The sequence below is a fragment of the Vombatus ursinus genome, unplaced genomic scaffold (genome assembly GCF_900497805.2).
Source record: "Vombatus ursinus unplaced genomic scaffold, bare-nosed wombat genome assembly UNPS02014775.1, whole genome shotgun sequence".
Taxonomy (NCBI): domain Eukaryota; kingdom Metazoa; phylum Chordata; class Mammalia; order Diprotodontia; family Vombatidae; genus Vombatus; species Vombatus ursinus.
In genome coordinates this window covers 13976205-14002621 of record NW_020954553.1, presented here as the reverse complement: position 1 = coordinate 14002621, position 26417 = coordinate 13976205, and the positions used below count along the sequence as shown (strand labels likewise).

The 26417-nt window shown below is 35.2% G+C and overlaps 1 protein-coding gene across 3 annotated transcripts in view; it reads left to right on the top strand.

Annotated features, from left to right (window-relative positions):
* The window catches only part of AGO3 (argonaute RISC catalytic component 3), a 99124-nt gene that overhangs the window by 47179 nt on the left and 25528 nt on the right, over nucleotides 1-26417 (top strand). For all 3 annotated transcript variants that reach the window (XM_027864450.1, XM_027864449.1, XM_027864448.1), the window contains exons 5-9: nucleotides 665-801; nucleotides 16193-16327; nucleotides 19562-19649; nucleotides 19801-19948; nucleotides 20825-20944. In XM_027864450.1, coding sequence (XP_027720251.1) covers nucleotides 665-801; nucleotides 16193-16327; nucleotides 19562-19649; nucleotides 19801-19948; nucleotides 20825-20944 — 628 coding nt within the window. The remainder of the gene's footprint in view (nucleotides 1-664; nucleotides 802-16192; nucleotides 16328-19561; nucleotides 19650-19800; nucleotides 19949-20824; nucleotides 20945-26417) is intronic.

Genomic DNA, 26417 nt, shown 5'->3' with positions numbered 1-26417 from the left:
TGTCATTGCAAGTCAGCATCTCCTCTGCAACTTACAATCTTAAGACTGTTGCGTGGGGCACTGAGAGGTTAAGTAATTTGCCAAGGGATACACTTCCAGTTTGTGTCATGGATGGGACCTGAACCCAGGTCTTCCCAACTCCAAATCTACCCCTCTAGTCACTTTGCCTGGCTGCCTTCCTCTACAGTAAACTCTTAATTAGTGGTATGGTAGTTGGGAATGACTTGAGTTTTTGTCATGCTACCACCTCATATTTAGCTCTACTATGGAGGAATATCTCTACTGCTTTGTTTATAGTAGCTTTTTGCACATCACAAGTTATATAACACAGATAGACTCTTCTTAGGCTTATGAACTCTTGAATTTTTAACCCATGTGACTTCTTGGAATGTCCAAATAAAACACTTATTCCACTAAATGAGTTTTTTAAATGATGACAATATTACAATGCAGTCCAATGCAACAATGACAATCCAGTTGGGTCCGTTTTCTATTCCCTGGCTAGGAAAATGTTCATTTTATTTTCATATATTTGGCATTTATGTTCTTTTGGTAATATAATTTTATATGTTAAAACTAAAGTTTCTCATATGTTCTAAGGGTTGCTTAAAAATTCATGTAGAAGACCAATTGAACACAGAAAGTGACTTTTTTCTTTTTGTAGGTATACCCCTGTGGGCCGTTCCTTTTTTTCTGCTCCTGAAGGATATGATCACCCTCTGGGAGGAGGCAGGGAAGTATGGTTTGGATTCCATCAATCTGTTCGACCTGCCATGTGGAAAATGATGCTTAATATTGATGGTAAGGAACATAATTTTAGATTGGTGTGACTTTTGTGTAATGTGTATCTCGGATACTAAAACTGCACATTTAAATTTTTTGATGGTAAGACTTTGGCAAGCCAGGAAAAAGGACCTTCTAAAATTTTATTAAAGCAATAGCATTTTAGAAAGCCTTTAAAAAAAGCTTTACCTAGGGTGTACATATTCATCCTATTTAAGTATTAAACCTGAAGTTTGCACATGAGAAATATCAAATCCTAACTTTGTGATCTGAACAGAATTTTTTGTATAACTCATTTTTGTCCTTTTAACTCTAATAAGCAAGTGTTTCTTTGCGAAATTTGTATTTTAAAGCAACAAACTGGAACAGTCATTATGACCAAAGATGTTATGACTACTGCTACTTTTTAATACAGTGCTATTTTTAACCACAAATGTTTATTCTTTTATTTTTGAATTCTAATATACTTTCATTCATACAAATCTGTTGTTAAGAGAATTTTTCTGTTTTAATTATTGAACTTGGGAATAGTTTTAGATATTTTGAGAATGGTTTCAAAGGTTAGGAAAAAACCAACACAAAATTGAGGTCAGTGTCTAGTTTTGATTATGGTTTAAAGAGAAAAGGGCACAAATGGGTACATTCAAACTTGTCACTTTGAATCCTTTTATCTAGTCTAATGCCAAGTTGTGTCAGTTTTTTACCTTCATAACATATCTTGCATGTGCGCCACTCTCTCTTCTGACACTGCCACCACCCTGATGCAGGTTCTTTTCACCTCACACCTGGACTATTGCAATAACCAATCAGTCTTCCACTCACCTTTCAACTTGATCTTCCTAAAACTCAGGTATGGCCACGGTGTCTCCTCCTCCTCCCCCATTCAGTAAACCTCAGTGGCTCCTTATCACCTCCAAGATCAAATCCTCCTCCCCCATTCAGTAAACCTCAGTGGCTCCTTATCACCTCCAAGATCAAATATAAAATCCTCTGTTTGGTATTGAAAGCTCTTTATCACCTGCCTCCTCTCCCCCACCTTTCCAGTCTTCTCGAACCTTACCTCTCTTACCTTGCCCCTCCCGCCTTCCAAGCTCTGCAGCGCAATGACACTGGCTTCTTTGCTCTATCTTACGCAGGATATTCCATTTCCCAGTTCTATGCGTTTTCACTGACTGTTCCCCATGCCAGGAATTCTCTCTCTTTTCATATTTACATACTGGCTTCCTTCATGTCCCAGCTAAAATTCCACCTTCTGCAGATTTTTCCCAGTGAAAATGCACAGAAGAATGAGAATTGAGAAAAGACCATTAGGTTTGGCAATTAAGAGATCATTGGAATCATCCAACAATCACAATATTTGCTGCATGTTTCTTTGATAAGATCTCCTTTCCAATATATATAAGAAATGGATTTTAATTTGTAAGAAGTGCCATTCCAAAATCTAAGAATGTGAACTGCTAGTTTTTGAGGAAAAAATCCAAGATATCAATAAACACATTTTAAAAAAAAGCTCCAAATCACTAATAGAGAAACGTACATTTCTCAAATTCTTAGCAACTCTGTGGTTCAAGCTCACAGCAATAAAACTGACCAGCATGACAACAGAAGTGAAAAGTGACAGCTATTAAAGGAGCTATAAGAAACCAGACACATGAATGCACTGTTGGTTGAGCTGTGAATGAGTCCAGTCATTCTGAAAAAGTTTGGAGTTATATCCATAATGTAACTAAACTGTGCATAGTCTTTGACACTTACTTTCTCTCTCTCTTAATATATGTGTGTATACGGCAAGAGAGAGTACCAGAATGTGATAGAAAACTATTTTGCCCTAAAAAAATGAACATAGGGATAATTTCAGAGAAGCCTAGGAAGACTTGTATGAACTGATGCAGAATTGTAAAGACAGTTTCAAAAAACTTAAGAATTCTGATCAGTGAAATGACCAACCATGATTCCAGAAGACCAATGAAGAAATATGCTGTTCACTTCCTAATAGAGAAGCGATAGTATCAAGATGCAGAGTGAGACATGTTTTTGGACGTGGCAAATGCAAAAATTTGTTTTGCTTGACTGCGCTTATTTGTTATGAGGGTTTTTTTTTTCTTTTTCAACTGAAGTGGGGGGAAGTGAGAGAGAAAATAAATGCTTGCTAATTGAAAAAATATACATTTAAATAAAAAGTTAAGTCATAAGTTTGGAAAGAACAGTTTTGGTTAAATGGAAGTTAAATGGCATTTGAAAAGCCAGACTGTAGAGAGTTGAGTGAGAGGAAAGGAAGTGGAGGCACCTACGATAGATGGTCATCTCAAGTTTATTCACAAAAAGGAGGAAAGGAAAGAAACAATGGCAGGAATACGGAGATCAATTGAGGGTTTTTTAAAGGATGGAGTAGATATAAGCAGAAGCAGCCAGTAGACAAGAAGAGATTGAAGAGGATAGGGATGGAAAGGGCAATCTGCTGGAGGAAACAAGATGAATGGGATCACTTGTGCATATGAATGGGGAGAAGAACCATCTCTTAATGTCAGTCAGAGATTAAGGAGGAGATAGTGGAGGAAGGCCTCTGAGACAGGGGGGAAGAGGCAACTTTGAAGGGTCTCATTTTTTTTTTCCAGCAAAATATGAGACTAAGTTCTTAGGTGAGATGGCAAAGGAGAGGCTTCTATTGTAGATGACCTTCTCAAGCAGTTTAGCCATAGAAGAGAAGAGAGATAATGACTAATAGCTAGCAGGAATGGAGGATTGCATTCTGCCTTATATCCCAGGTAAGTGCATAGGAGAGGGCCAGGCAGAGTGTAGTGAGTACTGTTAGAGGAAGAGAATACTTTCAATTGGTGAGATTGAGGAGTAGGTAGCATCTGGATTAGACCTTAAAGGAAAGAAAGTATTTCAAAAGTGGCAGTGGATCAAGAGCACATACTAAACATAGGGGTAGACAGAAGAAAGCACATTGTGGAACCCCAAGTTCTAGTTTTGCTAAAGTATATGCTCCTTGGAGAAAAGTAGTTTGAGAAGAATGAAAAAGGGGTTTTTAGCCGGATTGTAAAGAATTTGAATTCGTTGGGCCTTTCAATATCTGAATCACAAGCTTGCCTGTTAATTGGTAGGCAGTGGGCAATCACTGAGGTTTTTTGAGTAGAGAGGTAAAACCTTATGTGGCACATTAGAACAATTTATCTTTATGATCTTTCAGTGGTATGAAGAGTGAGTAGGAGAAGGGAGAGGTTAGAATTAAGATAGAGTTGTTTGCCTATTAAAATAGTCATGACCAGATGTAAAAACGGTCTGGTTGGATGCAATAGGAAAGAAGGTCAGATGGATGGATAAAAGATTTGTTTTGGCAATAGATTCAACAGAGTTTGGAAATCATTTGGATGTGTGGGGTGATGTAGAAGGAGGAATAAGAGATGATTTAGGTTTTTGAGCATGGACATTTAGGATTATATGGTGCTGCCAACAAGAAAAGTAGACAAGAGGGGAAGGTGATGAGTTTTGGTTATGTTTAAATTTACTAACTAGATACCCATATGTAGATTCCCGGTTTGGAATGTGAAGTGTTTGAAATGTGAGGCTGTAGCCCTGAGGAAAGGTCTGGGTTTCAGAAATAGACATGAGAGTCATCTGCATAAAGTGGTGACAATTATGGAAGTGGAGAAGACCTTCATTTATTCTGATGAAGGATAGGAAGGTAAATCAAGGAGAGAGACTAGTGGGACATTGATATTTTAGGAATTGTTTGCTGAAATAGAGAAAGAACACTGGTAAGAGGAAAACTTTGAGAATGTATTATCATGTGAACCAAAGAGCAGGATATCTGGGAAGGATGATTGATAGAGCACGGTAATAGAAGAAATAAGAAGTTACATCTCATAGAGAAATAGATATAAATATATATACACACACACATATATTTATGTGTGTCTATGTATACACACACACTTTGGAAAGGACACTGTTTGATACTTTGATGTATTTGAAAAAAGGACAGTCTGGTATAGGAGAAAGAACATATAGAAATGCTGTTTTAGTTTGTATCTTAAGTACATAACAAAATTATGGTGTGCTAGGAGATCAGAAGGTCACTTCAAACTAGAGTTCAGGAAAGAATTCATGGAAGAGGTATGCTTGAGCCCAGCCCTAAAAGATTAGTAGAAAGTCAACAGGTAGACATTAGGTTTGCTGTAGCCAAGAATAGAGAAACAGTAGAGTATAATGTGAACAGGGATGTAAAGGCAAGAAAGCATGAGATATGTTTAGAGGACCTTGAAAATTCTGATGTAGAGAGGTGAAAGCAAAGGATTTGTTCATCACATTTCCTAATTTTATTGATGTGTGTGTGTGTGTGTATATTTTTTCCTTTAAATTATTAGCTTCTTGAGAGTTGAGATTGTGTATATACTGTTGCCTAAACCATCTAACACAGAGCCTTGTATAGAGAAGGTGCTCTGATTTTGTGAAATTGAATAACATGGATTTTATGTGTTTTAAGACAGTTATTTAGTGTTTACTATTTGTGAAATCCCAAGCTAGACACAGAAACAAAGATAACTTCATGCTCTCAGAGCTTATAACCTAGTAAATTACTTTGCTACAGAATAGCATAATTCAATGCTGAATATCATTCTAAAAATTCACTTAGTATGTAACCTGCTAGAATATGATGTTTTCCTAGAAGATAATTAAATCCTGTTTGTCCCAAGAGCCTATGAGCAGGCATACCTAGCAAATCTGAGTTGAAAAACTTTATTTCAGCATACTTTTTTTGAGCTCCTTTTTCCAAGAAGTTGTATTATTCCATTTACCTTTTCAAAAAAAAAATTTTTTTTGTTTTCCTTATAGAAAAAAGTAGGGAGAGTAAATAACATATAGAATTTAGTTGCTTTATAGTCAAAACCACCTAAAATGTCTCCTTTGGAAAAGAAAACATGTTTAACCGATAAATATTAGTCTAGATAACAATGTTGTAGGTTTTTCATGATTTTTATCATCTTAGATTCAAGGGGGAATGCCCTAACTTAAAATTAGAAAACAGTTTGAGGTCATAAGTCTCTATATGAATTATTGGAAATATCACAAAAATGCCTTTTTATTCTCCTGTACCCATGATATATAGTAGTGAGACAGTTACTGAATAGCCTTCTTCCTTTTAGTGAGTTAACCTACATTTTGGTTTTTAATTCAACCTATAAATGGAGGGTTTATTGTAGAGGTGAAATTTTAGATATCTTCAACTTTTCTTTCCATACCATTGGTTTACATTGCAAAATGTTGTTTTCCTTCCTTTGTAATGTCTGTTTACTTGATTTAAAAACTATTAAGTGCCTACTTTGTGTCAGGCACCATCTTAGGCTATAGAGAAACAAAGATAAAAATGAAATAGTCCTTGCCCTCAAGGAATATATGTTGTGCTGTGGGAAGACAATATTGAAGTCAAATAAATAAATACAAAATATATACAAAATCATTTTGTGGGAGTGGGGTGGCAGCAGCTCTGGCTGCTTCAGACATAAAAGTAGATCTTATAGAAGAAGTGGCACTTGAGCTAAATCTCTGAAGAGATTCTATGAGGCGAGAGAGTAGAACCTTCTAGGCTATATAAAAGCACTAGGAGGAGAGCTGCAGTACAGTAGAAAGGAATTGGCAAGTAAGCCAATTTGACTAGAACATATAGTGCTTGGAGCAGAATAAAATGCAATAAATAGGGAAAGGGAAGGCTAAAGCTAAGATTGTGACTCTAACAGTCAAACAGAAGAGTGTGTTTTATCCTAGAGGCAGTTGTTAGCCACTGAAGTTTTGATGAGTGAGGGAGCGGGGTTGTTCATGGTCAGACTGAGCTTAAAAGGCATAAGGATAGGTATAGAAATAAAAATATCCCTATGTGCTGATGATATGACTATTTAGAAAATCCTAGGCAATTTGAGACAATTGTACAGTTGCAGGCTGTAAAAAAAAAAAACATCTTCAGAAATCAACTGCATTTGTAGATAATAATAACAAAATCCAAGTGAAAATAACAGAAAGGGAGATCCATTCCAAATAACTACAAAATGAATAAATAATGTGAGGATCAGTTTTCCAAAGTACACAGAAGACTTGCATAGATTCAATTACAAAGTGCTCCTTAAATGAACAATTTAAATAGTTAGGAATGTTTGTTCAGTGCTCGTGGTTGGGCTGTGCCAATATAATAAAAATGATACTTTCAGAATTAATTTATACTCGATGCTATGTCAATCAAATAATTAAAGGGGTGCTTTACAGAACTCAATAAAATAATAACAATTTATTTGTAGAAATAAAAGATCTAGAATATGAAGGGAAATGAAAACAGGGAAGGAGGAATAGCACTTCCCAACCTCAAACTGTATTTTAAAGCAATCATCAAAACCATTTGGTATTGGTTAAAAAATAGAAAGCAGGTCATTGGAACACACCAGATGAAGAAGACTCAAAAACAATGAAACACAATAACCCAGTGTTTGATAAACTGGAAAACATAAATTAGTTAGGAAAGAACTCCCTGTTTGATTAAAAAAAAAATGCTGGGATAATATAATAAGTCTGGAAGAAATTAAGCTTTGACCAACATCTTACACTGTATTTCACAATTCATTCTGAATAAATACATGACCTTAATATTAAAGATTATCTACTTAAAAATTTAAAAGAAAAGCAGATCATATACCTTAACAAGAGATAGAGACAATTACAAAAAATAAAATAGATAATTTTGATTACAAGGAAAACAGAAAAGATCCTGAAGAGACCAAATTAATGGATCTAAGATAGAAAGGGAAGTAGCTGAAAAGGGAAAATTTTTTTTGTATAAATTTGTCTGATAAGGGATTGTTATCCAAGATATATAAGCAGTATATATATGATCAAAATCCATTTCCCAAGAGATAAATGATCAAAGAATATGAGCATCAGTTCTCAAAAGAATTACAAAGTGTTAATAAATACATGAAAGAATGCTCAATGATTTAATAATAAGAAAAATGTAAATCAAAATGACCTTTAGTTTTCACCTTACAGCCTGAAAATTGGCAAAGATGGGCATAGTCAGTGTTGGAGGGATTATGAAAAGATTGGTATTATTGGTTGAGCTGTGGTATTATGGTAGAGCAGTTTGAAATTATGCAAATAAAGTGACTAAAATGTCTGTACTCTTTGACTCCAAATATTAATATGGACTATTTGTGCCCAACATGTGGTAGAATATTCCGAGCTTGTGTTGGTCTGATCAACCATAGTTGGACACACTGTACCTTAACTCCAACATAGTGATGTCATTTTGGTCCTCTTTGAGAATGAAGGACAACAACCAACCAACCAACTCTTTGACTCAGAGATTCCATTGCTAGGCTTATACCTCAAGGAAACCACTGATAAGAAAGTCCTCATATACACACACACACATTTACAGCATTGCCTTTTTATAGCAGAGAATTGGAAACAAAATAGATGCCCATTGGTTGGGGAATGGCTAAACAGTTTGTAGTACGTGACTATAATGGAGCATTACTGTGCTGGTGAATGTTATTAATACAGAGAACCTTGGAAAGATCTATGTGAACTGATACAGGATGAAATGAACAGAGCCAAGTTACCCACACACACAACAGTATAAAAAACAAGTGTTGCAAAATCGATTTTTAAAAAAAGCATAGTTCAAAAGAAGATGGTATTGCCCCACTTCTTTGCAGAGGTGAGAAGTCCATAAGTGTTATGCATTGCACTTTTTAGATGTATTGATCAGTTATGCTCATTGATTTTCCTTTTCTTTTTCTCCTCAAAAAATATTGTTTGTTATATCAGCACTCTAGAAAAGCAAAGAGAGAGAAAGATTACTAGTGGAAACTAGTGATGTAAAAATAACAAAAGACATCAGTAAAAACTTATTTTTTTAATTGCCTTTTTTTTTTTAAACTTATTTTTTAAAAAAAGGAAAAGAAGGGGCAGCTAGGTGCTACAGTGGATAGAGCACCAGCCCTGGATTCAGGAGGACCTGAGTTCAAGTGTGGCCCCAGACACATAACACTTACTAGCTTTGTGACCTTGAGCAAGTCACTTAACCCCATTGCCTAGCAAAAAAAAAAAAAGAAAAGAAAAGAAAAACCACCTTCATGTACAAGATTGAGAGAGGGATGGGTAGGTAGCAGTTAATTTCAAAAAGACCTGTTTACTGGCCTGTAAGTTTAATGTGAGTCAGTGTGAAATGCAGTCAAGATTTTCATTTAAATTAAGCAACAGTTATAAAGTCAGTTTTCTTAGTACAAGGACATTTAAGTTGCTGAATATTTTCATTTAATCCAGTTTGAAATTGTAAAAACTAGAATGGAAATCTATTTTCATTTGATCATTTACCTCACTGCACTTGTAAATATCTGCTCTTATCTAGTTCATAAATTTGGTTACCAAGGAAACCAAAACCTTGGTTTGCCAACTGTTGTGGGCGTAAGCTATTCATTTAGTAATTGACTTTGTTAGGCATTGGCTACAGCTTACGTCTGTTTGACGTTGGTGGGGTTGATGTGTGATTTAAGAATGTTTTGTTATATTGGGTTTTTAAATATTTTTACCATTTCAAGCCTCAGAACTTTAAAAATGTTAGTTAACTATTTTATAATATTTGCCAAATTAAACAACAGATTTTGATGTTGTACCTTAAAGTTAACTTAGATATAACTTGGTGTTGTTGATCCAAGGTAGTGATGGAGACTGTATCAGTTCACTTTAGCCTGTTGTATAAGCTCATCAAAAATCAGATGTAACATGTTGAAGATTTTATATCTGTCATGATAGAGAAGTATTGTATTTTATCAGCAAAAAGTTAGCCTATTGGTATTAGAGGTAGTATTGGCAATTAATTTTAGAGCTGGAACGGTTGTTAGAGATCATCTTATCCAGATCAATGAAGATGGATGCTGGATGCATTTAATTGTTTGCCTGAGGTCTTACAGCCAGTTTGTGACTGAACGGAGACTAGTACCTTGCCAGTCTAGTTCTTTTTCCAACTGTTGGGGAATTCCGCAACCCAGAGGTCATAAGATCCTTCTGAAAAGACTTTCTTCCCACGTTGGTCCATTTGACTGGAGGTCAACAAATCCAGAGGCAGGGATAGAAGGTTAAGTTCAGGGGCACCTAGGTGGCAAAGTGGATAGAGCACCGGCCCTGAAGTCAGGAGGACCGGAGTTCAAATCCAGCCTCAGACCAAGCACTTGACACTTACTAGCTGTGTGACCCTGGGCAAGTCACTTAACCCTAATTGCCTTTAAAAAAAAAAAAGAAAGAAAGAAAGAAAGAAAAAAAAACTGAAGATCAAGTTCAGTTATCATTAGCTGATGGGCAGTTGCCAGCTGGCTAGCAACTCTGAATAACCAAGGGAAATACACACATATATAGTGTTTTACAAAGCCTCAGGCTTGCATTGATTAGCTTTTTTTTCTTAAGGAAAACAAACCTAGTTATTCTAATTGCTATAAGTCCAATTTAAACTCTGTTATGAAATACAGAAATTTATAAGCCATCATAAAAGTTGGGAATTATAACCCACTTGGATCTCCTTGTGCTTACTTGCAATTGTCCCACAGTAGTCACATGTATATAATATATTGTAATATTTTAGGATATTGGTTCATAGGACATTTTACCAACTTAAAAACACAAGGCAGTTAATATTCTGTAAACTGGCAAACCCTAGCCTTTGAATGTGAAATAAATTAATTTATGTTTGTTCTCAGCCTAGTGCTGAGAATGTGTGTGTAATGTTAGACACTAAGGACCCTGTTTGCTTCTTTTGAACTCTGTCTGCTCAGTCCCCATCTCTCATGGAAAATCTAGGGCATGTGGTGGTGATTTTTATTTAGAATGGTGATTATTTGTGTGTTCAATCTACTTATCTATCACTTTTTTTATTAATTTATTTTGATTTATCAACAATCACTTCCATAAGCTTTTGAATTTTAAATTTTTCTTTCCCTCCCTCCCCAAGAGGGGGAGCAATCTGATATAGGCTATACATATACATTCCTATTAAACATATTTCACATTAGTGATGTTGTAAGGAAGAATTAGAACCAATAGGAGGAACCACAAGAAAGAGAAAACAAAACACAACAGAAGAAAAAAAATAGCAAATAATATGCTTTGATCTGCATTCAAACTCCGTAGTTCTTTCTTTGGATATGGATAGCATCTTCCATCATGAGACCTTTGGAGATGTCTTAGATCTTTACATTGCTGAGAAGGGCTCAGTCTATCAATGTTAGTCCTCGAACAACGTGGTTGTTATTGTGCACAAAATTCTGCAGGTTCTGCTCACTTCACTCAGCATCAGTCCATACAAGTCTTTCCAGGTTTTTCTGGTCTGCCTGTTCATCGTTTCTTATAGCACAATAGAATTATTCCATTACATTCATATAACACAACTTGTTCAGCCATTCCCTAATTGATGAACATCCCCTCAATTTCCAATTCTTTGCCACCACAAAAAGAGCTGCTATAAATACTTTTGTACATGTGGGTCCTTTCCCCATTTTTATGATCTCTTTGGAATACAGCCCTGCAAGTGCTATTACTGGGTCAAAGGCTATCTATCACTTTTTGAGACCTACTAAGAAGTAATAGAGCAACCAACCTACCTTCCAGCCTTTACTTAACTCTAGTCTTGTCACAGTAAAGTATTTAACTTGTTTTTATATGTAAAACACTTCAGTAACTTCTTGTATGAGACCTTTTGATTTACTTAGTAATTACTATTAAAGTAAACTTTTGGCTGTTTGCTGTTAGTAGCAAAGGGATCCATCTCCAGTCATTCTGACCTGTTTCTTGCCACTGGGCCCAGATGGCTCCAGAGGAGAAAGTGAGGCCGGTGACCTTGTACAGCCTTTCCTCACTTAAATCCAATTCCCTTGCACATCATGGCATCACCTTCCTGACATCATGGTCCTCTTTGAGAATGAAGGACAAACAACAACAACAACAATTAGTAGAAAATTAATTGTTCTAGATAGCTTGTGGTTTCACCCTTTAGGTCCAAAATAGTTTGGTTTTGTTTTTTAACTTTAGTCTGTTTTGGATGAAAATACTTTAAAAATGAACTAAACTTATTGCAGTCTTTTCAGATCATACATATGCTGAATTGGTGCTTTAGTTCATAATAGTCTCCTGCAAACATTGTTTTGACTGAGGCTATATTTCAGTCTTTAAACACCCTCCATACCTGCAGTATAATTCCAAGCTTATGAAACCCTTTCGCATTTCTGCTGAAAATGATTTCTTGTTTCTTAAATTCTTTTAATTCTTTGCCTGGAACTTTTTTTTGTCCTTATTACCTTCCAGCTTTTACCATACTTATTTATGTGTATGTCTTCATTTCCTTTTAGGTTGTTAGTTCCTAAAGGGAAAGGGCCTGTGTTTGTTTTAATCTTCCTGTCCCCATTGTGAAAGCCAGTGTTTTGCATATGTATAGGCATTTGACAAATATTAATTGGATAGAATCCATTTGGGTTACTTAGGGTGCATGTTTTTTATTCTCATCTAGATAAATGAGGTTTGGAGATAAATTTGGGATAGGTAGATAGATTTGGGATTTATAGCATCATTTTCCAAATAGCTATTATTGGAGTAAAAAAAACAATAGTTTTAAATCATAAATTCAGTATGCATAATATATTTAGAAGTTAGTAGACCATTTTGGTATAGGATAGTGGCTTGGTTGGTAAAGGTAACTTGGGATCAAATTTTAAAGAGATTTGACAAAATTAATACCACTAGTCAAGGCTGAGAAATTTCAGTGTTAATTTTCTAGGCATTGGGAAATCATTGAAGGTTTTTGACCAGTGGAGTGATTTGATTCAACAAACATTTATAAAAGGGCATGCTATGCTCAGTGTTGGGGAAAAAAACTGACCCAAATCTTTCCAAGAACTTTACAGCCTAATTGAATGGGTCATACACATATGTGCATGCATATGTACATATGAATGTATATATATGTTTATATAATATGATGTATATATATTTATTGATATATAAAATATATGCACGTGTACATGCACACCTTCTCCTACCGCCAACAAAGATAATACTTGTAGAATATGATAGGAGCAAGAGGACCATTGTATTCATCTTGAAGGAATCAGAAGAATTTGTGGAGGAATTGGTATTTGAGCTCAGCCTTAAAGGAAAAGGAAGATTTTAGCAGGCAAAATTGCAGTGTATTTTAGATGTTAGGAAGAACCTGCGCAGATGATATGATGAAAGTGGTCTCTTAGGAAGGTTATTCTGGCAACACGTCCATGCTGGATTGGGGCTAGATGAATAGTTGGGTCGTGACATGTGATGAAGGCCCAGCCTAGGATGGTAGCATTTGAAATGGGGGGGGGGGGGGGTAGAAGGGATTTCTAAGGAAGAATTGATAAAATTTGTTGACTAATTGTGGATATTGAAGTCAGTGAGAGATGACTGAGGTTTTGTACCTAAAGAATTTTTACTAGAAGATTGATCCTAGTGAATAGCTTGTTCAAATGAAAAAAATAGTAACATTGGCTTTGTTTGGTTTGGTTTTTTCTCTGGCTTTCACCTCTTTATGTATACTGGGTGCAACATCCACTTTCTACTATTTACTGTGTCACTTTCCCTATAAAATAACACTTAAAGCTAAAATTTATACATTATTTACTATGTGCCAGGCACTGTGCTAATTGCTTTACAATTATTGTCTCATTTGATCCTCACAACAACCCTGGGAGGTAGAGGCAATTGTTATCTCCATTTTACAGATGAGGAAACTGAGGTAAACAGGTGAAGTGAGTTGCCAAAGGTCATCTAGCTAATAAGTGTCTGAGGCAGGATTTGAACTAGGGTCTTCCTGATTCTAGATCTGGCACTTTATCTATGGCACCATCTAGCTGCCCTACTAATCTTAGGTAGGGAAAAAACTGGGAGAAAGAGAGCTGTTCATAGACACAAAATCTGCATGGCCAGGCTTTAATACAAATCTCTTTGTTTCACTTGAAATAGTTTTATGGATAGTTACTCACAAGCTACTTCTCATACTGTGCTGACTAGAAAAGCTAAAATAATTTTAGTGTTTTTTATATAAAATATTGATCAATATTGGTTATAGTAGCATGAAATCTTCATTCTGAAGTTTCATACAGACTTCATATATTAACCCAAGTGAGTTTTTATTGCCTTCAATCAACTGTTTCTGTTCTTCCAGATGCTTGGTATCAAAATACCATTTGGCAAAATAGATATCACCTTTTAATTTCTAAAGATTTGGGGTGAAAGAATATACCTTATCTCAAAATAGTTAGCTGGAATAAGCCCTTGTTGCTAAGTGTGGTGAGTCATGTGGTGCTTTATAGCTACAGATGACATACTATACATTTTTGGTCTCACTTTATTCTTGTGACAACCCTGTCCAACAAGTTGTAATAGATCATATCCCTGATTTACAAAATTGAAAACTGAAGTTCCTCAAACTTAAATAACCTCCTCATAATCACGCACCTAAAAAATGACTACCTTTTATAATTCCTAGCACAATTTCTTGGGCATTTAATTAATTCCTGTTGGTTGATTGCTGACCATAGTAATAGAAACTTCAGAGAATGCTGCTCCAGTAAATCCAACATGGTATAGCATGAGGCAGCTTGGATCCCTCCAAAAAGGGTTACAGCAGAAGGAACACTGGGCTGTGAGTCAAAAAACTTGTGTCCTGATTCTGTCACTTACTAGAACAAGGACATAGTTACTTAGTTACTTCCCCTCTTTTAAGCCTTTTTTTCCTCGTCTTATAAATGGGGCAATTATACTTATGCAACCTACCTCTCAGAGTGGTAGTGAGGCTCAAATGAGATAATATATATAAAGCATTTAATAAATGTGAGGTTTTTTAGTTGTATCTTTGCTTTTGTGACATAGCTTTATTTGAGTCTTACTCTTTGATCAGGAATGAAACCCCAATTATAGTATAATTCTTATGGGAAGAGCTCGTCAACATTATGATTACCTTCTTCATGCTATGGTTTTCAGAAATACATTGCAGCAAAAAGTGAGGAATAGCTTGAAAGTACAAAAGCAAGTCTGTCTCTGTCTTGCGCACACGAAATTTCTCTAACTTCTAAATAAATCAGTAACGTTGGAAAGGACAATGCTTAAGAAAAACCCTTTGAATCCTTTATTTATTGCATATATCTTATATAGCTTTGTTTACTTTTTCTAATGTAGGCTATTGGCATAGCAAGGAAAGCATCTCTTTGACAACTATTAAATAAATGTCTCTTATTGACAAGGCACTGCTAGGTGAGAAGAAGGAGACATCCGCCTTAACTCCATAGTGCTTAGAATTTAGCAGGGTGTAACTAATTGACTTTCCCAGCCAATAAGTGAAGGAAAGTAGAACACTTAAAAGATGTGAATTTCATTTCTTGAAAACTTCATTTTAGTCATTGATTTTAATTTTAATTTAATTTTAATTCTTCCTTGACCTCTACAAGTTTCTTGTGAAATAAAAAAATTTAATTTTACTGCCCTATTATGGAGGAACAATGACCTAGCCTAGAGACAAGCCAGAAGAAGGAACTGAATAAGAAGCATAACATGACTCACAGGACTAGGAGAATTGCATCAGATCTAATCTGTAACATATCTTGATTGTGTTGACAGGAGAGTTAAAATTTGCTATATTTCTTGCCTCTTCTCTGAACTTTTTACATATTTTCCTCATTCACATGAGCCTTTGGGCTTCGTGATGACAAAAGGCAGGTATAACAACAACAACAATAATAATAAATAGCCTATTCAGTTGGCTAGATTTTTTTCTTTTCTCTGAGGAGGAAAAAGAAAGTGACAACCAAAAAAATCTTGTCACAGATTTGTTAGAAAACCTACTTCTAGATTTTATTATCAGTAATATTAATAACTCATTCAGTACCACTAATATCAGTTTGCCTCAATCACTTTTAAAATTAGTATAGTATCATGGAAACAGCACCAGGTGAGGAGCCAGATAACCTGTTTAAATTCCAATTTTACCACTTGCTTCCCATGTGACCATGCACAAGTCACAACTTTTTGAGTTTGTTTCCTTATTTGTGCAATGAAATTGGACTGAGTAATGCTGTATGATATTAACTTCACTAAAGAAAAGAATTGTATAAAGAAGATTCATTCTTTAGTGGTTTAGGTGGTTATCTACCACTAATTAGGCTAGGATCATGCTTCATGAATAGGGTTTTAAAAACAAACCTAAAATTGGTGTGTTAGTAACTTTTGTTAAATGTACTATTGATGAACTCTAGATCTTGATATTTCTTTTAAGTAGCATTTGAACTCTCTGCAAAGGTAAAGATGATAGAAGATTCCCTTGATTATTTAGAATTTTTTCTCCTTATAGTTTCTGCCACTGCCTTCTACAAAGCACAACCTGTAATTCAGTTCATGTGTGAAGTCCTTGACATTCATAATATTGATGAACAACCAAGACCTCTGACTGATTCTCATCGGGTAAAATTCACCAAAGAGATAAAGGGTGAGTAGACAAGGATGTCTGAAATAACTTCTATATAATGACCAAAGATGGAGTGATGATTACAGCTTTCTTTGAAATTTTGTTTCATAATCCAAGTACTTTTTCATGTATCACACATCAGAAGTAAGAATGTTCCCTGAACTGTCATGTGCATTCATATCTACAGCATCTTAGGTAGGGCTTTATTTTGCTTCATCTGCAAAAAATGAAATAGCAAATAATGAAAATATTCTGTGCTTTTTGAAAGTAGTGTTACCCATTATTATGCAAAATAAAATTTGTGCTGGCTAGTGTTTTGACTGGATACCAGACCTACCCTAGATGGAGAAGTTGGGGTGTTGATGGGATCCAGCTTTTGCCATGCTCTTAAAAGTAGGAGACTCATCTCCCAGGTGTTTAATTTTCAAAGCTGGAGTACTTAATCTTTGACACTGTTCTAATACAGTGACTTTTCTTAAGTTTCTGTGAAATGATATAATGTAGATTGTCAGACATTACCTCAGTCAAGTGCTCTCTACTTTCTGTTCGTTTAAAAACATTTGGAATGTGGAGCTTATCAACCCTGTAATTTAACATGTGTTGTCCTGGAATAGTGCAGACTAAGGGTAATTACAGTTGGTCACATAGTTAGCCATTGATTCATAGAAATCTTAACACTTTTAGCCCAGTGGCAAAAGCCTGTGTACAGTTACTTGGAATAGTGATTCTGAGCAAATTAATTTTCCTATTACCTGAGTGGCACAGCTTCCATTTAATGTAACGATAATAAATTTACAGAATGTCCATACCCAAGAACAGATATATCTTGTTTTTAAAAACTATTCTTGGTGAATGTGAGTTTTGGTTCAATGGGCTAGAGTAGACCATTCAAGCAGTCCACTATAAATGTTTTAGAATGTCAAATAGTACTGAGAAGTGATGTCCCCTTCCCCAACAGACATTAATACTGTGCCTGTCGCCAGGAGAGGAAAGATTAGAAGGGAAATTTCTCCTGCTTTGAAAATAAGCATCTTAGTTTTATCTTAGTTTTTTAATGCAGCTCAAGTGGTACAACAATAAACCTTTATTTCATCTTGCTACTATGCCATTTTCTTTATGTGATTAGCATTAACAGCACAGTTTGCATTTTCCAGGAGATAGTACAGAACCATTAATACGTTACCATCTAAATGCCATAGTTTCCAATGGAGTTGCTGCTTAGTTACCACCTCAATCTCATAAAATCACATACATTACTTTGCGGTAACTATGCAATCAACTCATATCACCACTCTATCACAGAAAATACAAGATGTACAGAACAAGGATTCAGCTGCTGCCCGAAGAGCATGGAATCGAGCTTAACTTCAACTGCTCAGGGGCCCAAAGAAATGACTGAAAAATCACTAGAAATCATTATAAAGTTGATGTTATAGTGAAGGTAAAGCCAAGTTTATAGGTTAAATATTTAATTAAAGCCAACCAAACTTTTGGTTGGGTGGAGGTGGTGGGGAGGGGACTGGGCACCAAAACATTTAGCCACATTTTAAAAACTCAGCTTTTTTATACTCTTTAGACAACGATCTGAATATTTAGCTTCTGTTGTCTTATGTTTGGGAAAGTGGGGGTTGGTGACTGGCTAATAGTATGTTTCCCAAATAGTAACATTTAAGTACTTCTCATTGACAGATTGATTTTTTTTTTTCTCCTCTTCCTGATGTCAGGAAGACAGTTTTAAAGAGATAATAAAAACTTGTGTTTGTGTACCAACATTAGAAAGTCAAGCAAACTCAGAATTTCAAAGTCTTTCATGCTTTAAATGAAAACTATACTTCATTTTCCATCTAGTCCCAGAAAGAACCCTGATGACAGGCATATTGGTACAAAGTGTACCATGCATGAAGTGGAAGCATAAACTCTCATTTTCCATGGTATTGGTTTGCTTCCAGTTGAATTTTTTCTTGTATTTCTTTTAATATTTAATAATAATTTAGGAAATATTGATTAATTTAGCCATCTTTAATAGTTGGACAGCAGAAATCTTGAGGGAAGTTTATTTTTATAATGTAATGAAAATGGTAGTTGCAGTAAGAGTTTGAAACTTACTTGGGATGTTTGCAGAGCTTTTTATTAATGAAAATGACTGTCCAATTAAGACAGGAAATCACTCACAATTTATTCAAATGATTCAGACAACCAGGCATTTCTTTTTGCAGTTTTATTATTTGAAATATTTTCCTCACTTAGTACTTTACTATGCAATACATACACCTTTAGTATATGTTTTTGTAATGTTTCTCACCATATTTTATTTTCTTAGCCTTTATTATTCTACAGAAAAATAGTCTGAGTTTTGATTGATCTAAATTTTTGTAGGAGTCACCTCAAGGACTTACCAGTAAAATTTTCTGTTTCCTTATTGACTCAGTTAATAATTGTCTAACATGTCTTTAAGAAGTATATCACCAAAAAAAGTATCGAAGCAAAATCTTTTAGGAAGTCTAGGAAGCATTTAGGTTGTCTCTTGCCCCCAGTAGCCAAGAATAAGATAGCTGTTTAGAGAATAGCTCCACTTGTATACAGAGGTCCTGTTCAAGTCACCTCTTACTCAATAAACTTGTCAAGAACTTCCTTTCACTGGTTTATGGAGTTCTGGTCCCTAGTCAGTATGTTAGTAAATCAGGCTTATCACACATTCTATATTTTCTTTTCTTTTTTTTGAGGCAATCAGGGTTAAGTGACTTGCCTAGAGTCACAGGGCTAGTGAGTATCATGTGTCTGAGGCTAGATTTGAATTCAGGTCCTCCTCCTAACTCCAGGGCTGGTGCTCTATCCACTGTACCACCCACCTGCCCCCAATTCTATATTTTCAAAGTGAAGAACAGAATCATCTTAATATTATTTACATCTTCGTAGTTTCCCTTCCAAACACCTGGATTTTATGACCATTAGTTGTTTGTTTGTTTATAGTAACCTTTGTCCCATACTTGTAGGGGTTACTGAATTTACAGTAGTTTCATTGTTTAAGGTATAGAGCCTTTGGAGGGGACTGCAATGGGTATCATGAGAATTAGGAACTTGTTGATTAATAGTATTTCACTGCCAATTAGTCCTCTGAACATTTTTGTTTATCTGTTCAGAAGTGACTCTTTAAGCTCTTGTGGTAGTAGACAGGTTCTTCTATTGTTTTACATGTTCAATTGCAAATGCATTTTATATGCAGTTTGTAACCCCAGTTTTTGTTGTTGGGTACAGGTCTGAAGGTTGAAGTGACTCATTGTGGAACAATGAGGCGGAAATATCGTGTTTGTAATGTAACAAGGAGACCTGCCAGTCATCAAACGTAAGAGAAGCTGGTATTTGTAAGTGGACAGACAATGTGTAGGAAATGTTCTAGCACTAAATGGATTGGGAGCTTTGCTCATTCCTAATAGGATGATAATCGATGATCTTACTTTCCATGATATTTCTAAAAGTCTTCCTCTGTTTTCCAGCTTTCCTTTACAGTTAGAAAATGGCCAGACTGTAGAAAGGACAGTAGCACAATATTTCAGAGAGAAGTACAACCTCCAGCTGAAGTATCCTCACCTTCCCTGTCTTCAAGTGGGACAGGAGCAGAAGCATACTTACCTGCCTCTGGAAGTAATTAATGCTGCTTGTCATGGCTTTTCATTTGTGTCTTTGGGAATTGTTTGGGGTTTTTTTTGTTGTTGGTGTTCAGTCATGTCCTACTCTTTATGACCCCATTGGGGTTTTCTTGGCAAAGATACTGGAGTGGTTTGCCGTTTCTTTCTCCAGCTCATTTTACAGATGAGGAAACTGAGGCAAACAAAGTTAAGTGACTTGCCTGTGGTCACACAGCTAGTAAGGGTCTGAGGCCAGAGTTGAACTGGGGAAGATGAGTCTCCATGTCTCCAGGCCTGGCACTCTAGCTGCACCTTGGGAACTATTAGAACATGTAGATAGGCTGTGATCCATCAAGTATCCCTAAGGTGTTCAAATTTTTTACAGTTTTCCTTACTCTTCCTTCTAATAAATAAGCAAAGTTATAAATTAAATTCCACAAACTATCCCTTTAAAAATATAAAAAAAAAATATCTCTGGTATTTTCAAAAGTTCATTAAAGTAAACTTTGAGAAGGAAGGAATAAGCATTTTTTTAAGTGCCAAGCACTGTGCTAAACATTTAACAAATATTATTTCATTTGATCCTCACAACAATCTTGGGAGGTAGAGGCTATTGTTTTCCCCATTTCACAGATAAGGAAACTGAGACACAGAGGTTAAGTGACTTGCTCAGGGTCATCCAGCTAATAAGTGTCTGAGGACAGATTTGAACTCCAGTCTTCCAGACTCCAGACCTAGTGCTCTATCCCTTGCATCACCTATTTCGTTAGAGGTTTGTGGAAATAGATTCATCACACCAAATTATGTAAGGAATGTTTTTCTTTTCTTTTCTTTTCTTTTTTAAAAAGAACTTAAGTGACATCTAGACCATAATCTTTATTCCCATTTGTAGGTCTGTAATATTGTGGCAGGACAACGGTGCATTAAGAAGCTGACTGACAATCAAACATCCACCATGATCAAGGCAACCGCAAGATCTGCTCCTGATAGACAAGAAGAAATTAGCAGATTGGTTAGTTTTTTATTTTTGTATTTTTAACTTTATCTTTATTAATCCTTTAAAAACTGAGAAAAGTCACAGCAAGTCACAAGGGAAGTCTCTTATTCCTCAGTGCAAGTCCAATCAAGTTTTTCACATTTTGCACTCTTCCTTCACCCCACTTCCCCAGCTGCTTCTATATAGCTTTTCCTTTGCCTTTAGGAGCACCAGAATCCAATCTCCATTTCAGCTTTAGAGACCATTAAACAAACATTTATTAAGCTTCTGCTATACCAGGTAATGGGAATATTGCAACAAAAATTAAACAATCCATGCTTTCAAAGAGCTTGCATTTTATTGAGAGAATACAAGAAGAACATAATTTATATGAAATAATCTCTGAGTGGAAGGGCACTAGTCACAGGGAGGAACAGGTAGTAGATAGGTACATTAGTTGAGCCTCAAAGGAGCCTCTGTAGGAATTCTACAGAGTGGAAATGAAGATAGAGTGCACTTCCAAGCATGGCAGATAGTCTTTGCAAAGGCCCTAAAATGAGAGATGGCATGTTGTTTCAGTTGAACAGCAAATAGGCCAGTTTAACTGGACCATGGGATGTGTGAAAGGAGAGTAATGGGTTGTAAGCCTGGAAATGTAGGCCAAAACCTAAATGTGAATTACTTTATTTATTTTTCCCCCATTATCAAAATTATTATTTATTTTTCGTGTACCCTTGCCTTTTTTTTTTTGAGTTCCGAATTCTCTTCCTCTACCCATTGAAAAGGCAAGCACCATGATATCAGTTATACATGTGAAAACATGTAAAACATATTTCCATCTTTGTCATGTTGCAAAAAAAGGCCAGAAAAATACAGTGAAAAATTTGCATTCAGACTTCATCAGTTTTTGCTCTAGTGGTGAATAGCATTTTTTATCTTGAATCCTTTGAAACTGTCTTGGATCATTGTCTGTTTTTTTGGCTAGGCAGTGGGGGTTAAGTGACTTGCCCAGGGTCACACAGCTAGTAAGTGTTATGTGTCTGAGGTTGGATTTGAGCTCAGGTCCTTCTGAATCCAAGGCCGGTGCTCTATCCACTGCGCCATGTAGCTGCCCCCTGGATCATTGTCTTGATCAGGGTAGCTAAGTCTTTTCATAGCTGATCATCCTTACAATTTAGATATTACTGTGTATAGTATTCTCCTGTTCTGCTTATTTCATTTTGAATCAATTCACATTAGTCTTCCCAGGTTTTTCTGAAACTATCCTACTCATCATTTCTTATAACACAATAGTATTCCATCACAATCACATACCACAACTTGTTCAGCCATTCCCCAATTGATGGGCATCCCCTAAATTTCCAGTTCTTTGCCACTACAGAAACAGTTACTGTAAATAGGTCCTTTTCCTTAGATCTCTTTGGGATACAAACCTAGTAGTTTGATCCTTAGGTCAAAGGATGTGCACAGTTTTACAGAAAGCCCTTTAGGCATAATTCCAAATTGTTCTCCAGAATAGCTGGGCTAGTTCACAATTCCACCAGCAGTGCATTAGTGTCCCTATTTTTCTGCGTCCCCTTCTGCATTTGTCATTTTCCTTTTCTGTCATGTTAGCCAATCTGATAGGTATGAGTTGGTACCTCAAGAGTAGTTTTAATTTGCATTTCTCTAATCAGTTGTGATTTAGAGCATTTTTTTTATTTCACTTTATAGAGCTTTGATTTCTTCTTCCAAAAACTACCTGTTATATCCTTTGACCATTTATCAATTGGGTAATGATTCTTATTTTTAGAAATTTGGCTCTGTTTCCTTTATATTTGAGAAATGAGACCTTTATCAGAAACACTTGCTGTAAGATTTTTTCCCAGTTTCCTGTTTTCCTCCTAATCTTGGCTGCATTGGTTTTGTTGGTTCAAAATCTTTTAAATTTAATCAAAATTGTCCATTTTCTTTCCCATAATCTTTCTCTCTTGTTTGGTCGTAATTCTTTCCTTATCTATAGATCTGATAGGTAAAATTTTCCAAGCTCCTCTAATTTGCTTATGATATCACCCTTTATGGCTAAATGATATACCCATTTTGACCTTATCCTGATATACAGTGTGAGATGTTGATCTTGACTTAGTTTTTGCTAAATTGTTTGCCAGTTTTTCCTGCAATTTTTGTCAAATAGTGAGTTCTTGACGAAAAAATTTGGATCTTTGAGTTATCAAACACTAGATTACTGTAGTCATTTCTATTATGTATTACATACCTAATGTGTTCTATTGATCCACCACTCTATTTCTTAGCCAGCATCAGATTGTTTTGGTGATTACCATTTTGTAATGTAGTTTGAAATCTGTCTATTCCTGTTGGACTATGTCTTCCTTCATAGTTTTTTTCATTGATTCCCTAGATATTCTTGACCTTTCTTATAAATGAATTTTATTATTTTTTCTAGCTTTATAAAATAAGTCTTTGGTTTGATTGGTATGGCATTGAATAAGTAAATTAATTTAGGTAGAAATGACATTTTATTATATTGACTTAGCCTACCCACGAGCAATTTATATTTCTCCAGTTATTTAAATCTGTCTTTATTTGTATGAGAGGTGTTTTGTAATCATGTTCATGTAGTTACTGGGTTTGTCTTGGCAGGTAGACTCATAAGTATTTTATTTTGTCTGCAGTTATTTTTTAAATAGTATTTTTTTTCCAATTACACGTAAAGATAGTTATTAACATTCATTTTTTATAAGATTTTTAGTTCCAAATTTTTTCCCTTCCCTGTCCCTCCTTTCCCCCCCATCCCCAAGATGGCAAGCAATCTGATGTAGGTTATACATGTGTGATCATGTTAAACATATTTCCACATTAGTTATGTTGTGAAAGAAGAAACAGAACAAAAGGGGAAAATCACCAAAAAAAAAAAATGAAAAACGTATGCTTTGATCTGCATTCAGACTCCCTAGTTCTTTCTCTGGATGTGGTTAGCATTTGCCATCACAAGTCTTTTGGAATTGTCTTGGATCATTGTATTGCTGAGAAGAACTAAGTCTATTTTAACTGATCATCGAATAGTGTTGCTTTTACTGTGTACAATGTTCTTCTGGTTCTGCTCACTTCACTCAGCATCAGTTCATGTAAGTCTTTCCAGGTTTTTTTGAAATCTGCCAGCTCATCATTTCTTATAGCACAATAGTATTCCATTACATCATGTACCACAATTTGGTCAGCCACTCCCCAGTTGATGGGCATTCCCTCAATTTCCATTTCTTTGCTACCACAAAAAGAGCTTGTCTGCAGTTATTTTAAATGGAATTTCTCTTTCTGTCTATTCCTGTTGGACTTTGTTGGTAATATATAGAAATAATGATCATTTGTGTGAGTTTATTTTATTTTCCCAACTTTACTAAAATTATTATTTCAACTAGTTTTTTGGTTGATCTGTAGAATTCTCTTCAGTATACCATTATGCTGTCTGCAAAGCGTGATAGTTTCGATTTCTTATTACTTATTCTAATTCTTTCAGTGTCTTTTTCTTCTCTTATTTCTATAGATACATTTCTAGTACAATATTGAATAATTGTGGTGATAATGGACAGTCTTGCTTTACTCCTGATCTTATTGGGAAGGCTTCTAATTTATAGATAATGCTTGCTCTTGGTTTTAGATAGATACTACTTGTTATTTTAAGGAAAGCTCCAATTATCCCTATACTTCTTGGTGTTGGGTTTTGTTTTTTTTTTTCAATTCACAGTAAATTTATTTTACATAAAGAAGCTTGCCATTAATGAAAAATTAGTAGAAAACCGATCTCCCAGGGCTGCTAGGTGGCCCAATGGATGGAGCATCAGCCTTGGAGTCAGGAAGACCTGAGTTCAAATCCAGCCTCAGATACTTAACTTTGTGACCCTAAGCAAGTCACTTAACCCCAATTGCCTCACAAAAAAAGAAAAGAAAAGAAAACAAATCTGCTTTCGATTTAGTTTACTCCAAAGTAGAATCTCCTTGTTAGTGAAAACTTCAATAGAAACATAGAATCCTGTAAGAAAACATTCTTGGCACGAAGTAAAAAGCTCTTACCACCACATCTGAAGCAATGAAAAATTTACCACGCAACATTATTGGCAGAAAAGCCTAGTTCTGATGGCTGGTAGTTTCTGAGTCTCTTTAAGACATTAACATGGAAGACATTTAAACCTGCTTTACACAGTTAATCGTTTATAAATATCGAGTCATAACTGGTAGTCTGGATAGAGGCCTCCACTTAGTTGAGCAGTTGTAAATAAGTAATTGGTACTTTGCCCTTTTGATAAAAACACCTCCTGGTGTTTTTAATAAGAATGAGTGTTGCATTTTGTCTAAAGCTTTTTCTGCATCTATTGAGGTAATCATGTGATTTTTGTTGGTCTTGTTATTAGTGTGGTCAATTATGCTTATAGTTTTCCTAATATTGAACTAGCCCTGCATTCCTGGTATAAAGCCCACCTGGTCATAGTGTATGATCTTTGTGATATATTGTTGTAATCCCCTTGCTAGTGTTTTATTTAAAATTTTTGCATTGATATTCATTAGGGAAGTTGGTCTGTACTTTTCTTTCTCTGCTTTTTCTCTTCCTTGTTTAGGTATCAAAACTATATTCATGTCATGAAATAAAATTTCTAGGACCCCTTCTTTACCTGTTTTTCCAAATAGTTTATATAGTTTGGAATTAATTATTCTTTAAATACATAGTAGAATTCTCTTGTAAATCCATCTAGTCCTAGGGATTTTTTCTTAGTGACCTCATTGAGGGCTTGTTCAATTTCTTTTTCTAAGAGAGGATTATTTAAGTATTCTATTTATTCTTCTGTTTATCTGAGCAATTTATATTTATGTAAATATTCTTCCATTTCACTTAAATTTTCAAATTTATTGGCATGTAATTGAGCAAAGTCACTCCTAATGATTGCTTTAATTTCCTCTTCATTGATATTATATTCAGCCATTTCATCTTTGATACTAGTAATTTGGTTTTTCAAAATCAAATTAACCAATGTTTTGTCTTTTTTTTTCCATAAAATCAGCGCCTAGTTTTATGAGTTCAGTGGTTTATTACTTTCAGTTTTATTAATCTCACCTTTGATTTTCATGATTTCTATTTTTAATTTGTTCTTTTTTTAGTTTTTTTAATTGCATGCCCAATTCACTGACCTTCTCTCTTTTTTTAATTAAATGTTTAAAGATATAAATTTTCCTGAGTACTGCTTTGACTGTATCCCACAAATTTTGGTATGTTGTTCCATTGTTGTTATTATCTTTATTGAAATTACTGATTGTTTCTATGATTTATTCTTTGATCTGCTCATTCTTTAGGGTTAGATTATTTAGTTCCCAATTAATTTTTAATCTATACTTTGAAGGCCCTTTATTGAATATGATGTTTTTTGTTCATTGTGGCCTGAAAAGGGTGCATTTAATATTTATGTTTTTCTGCATTTGTTTGTGAGGTTTTTATTCCATGGTCAGTTTTTTGCGAAAGTGC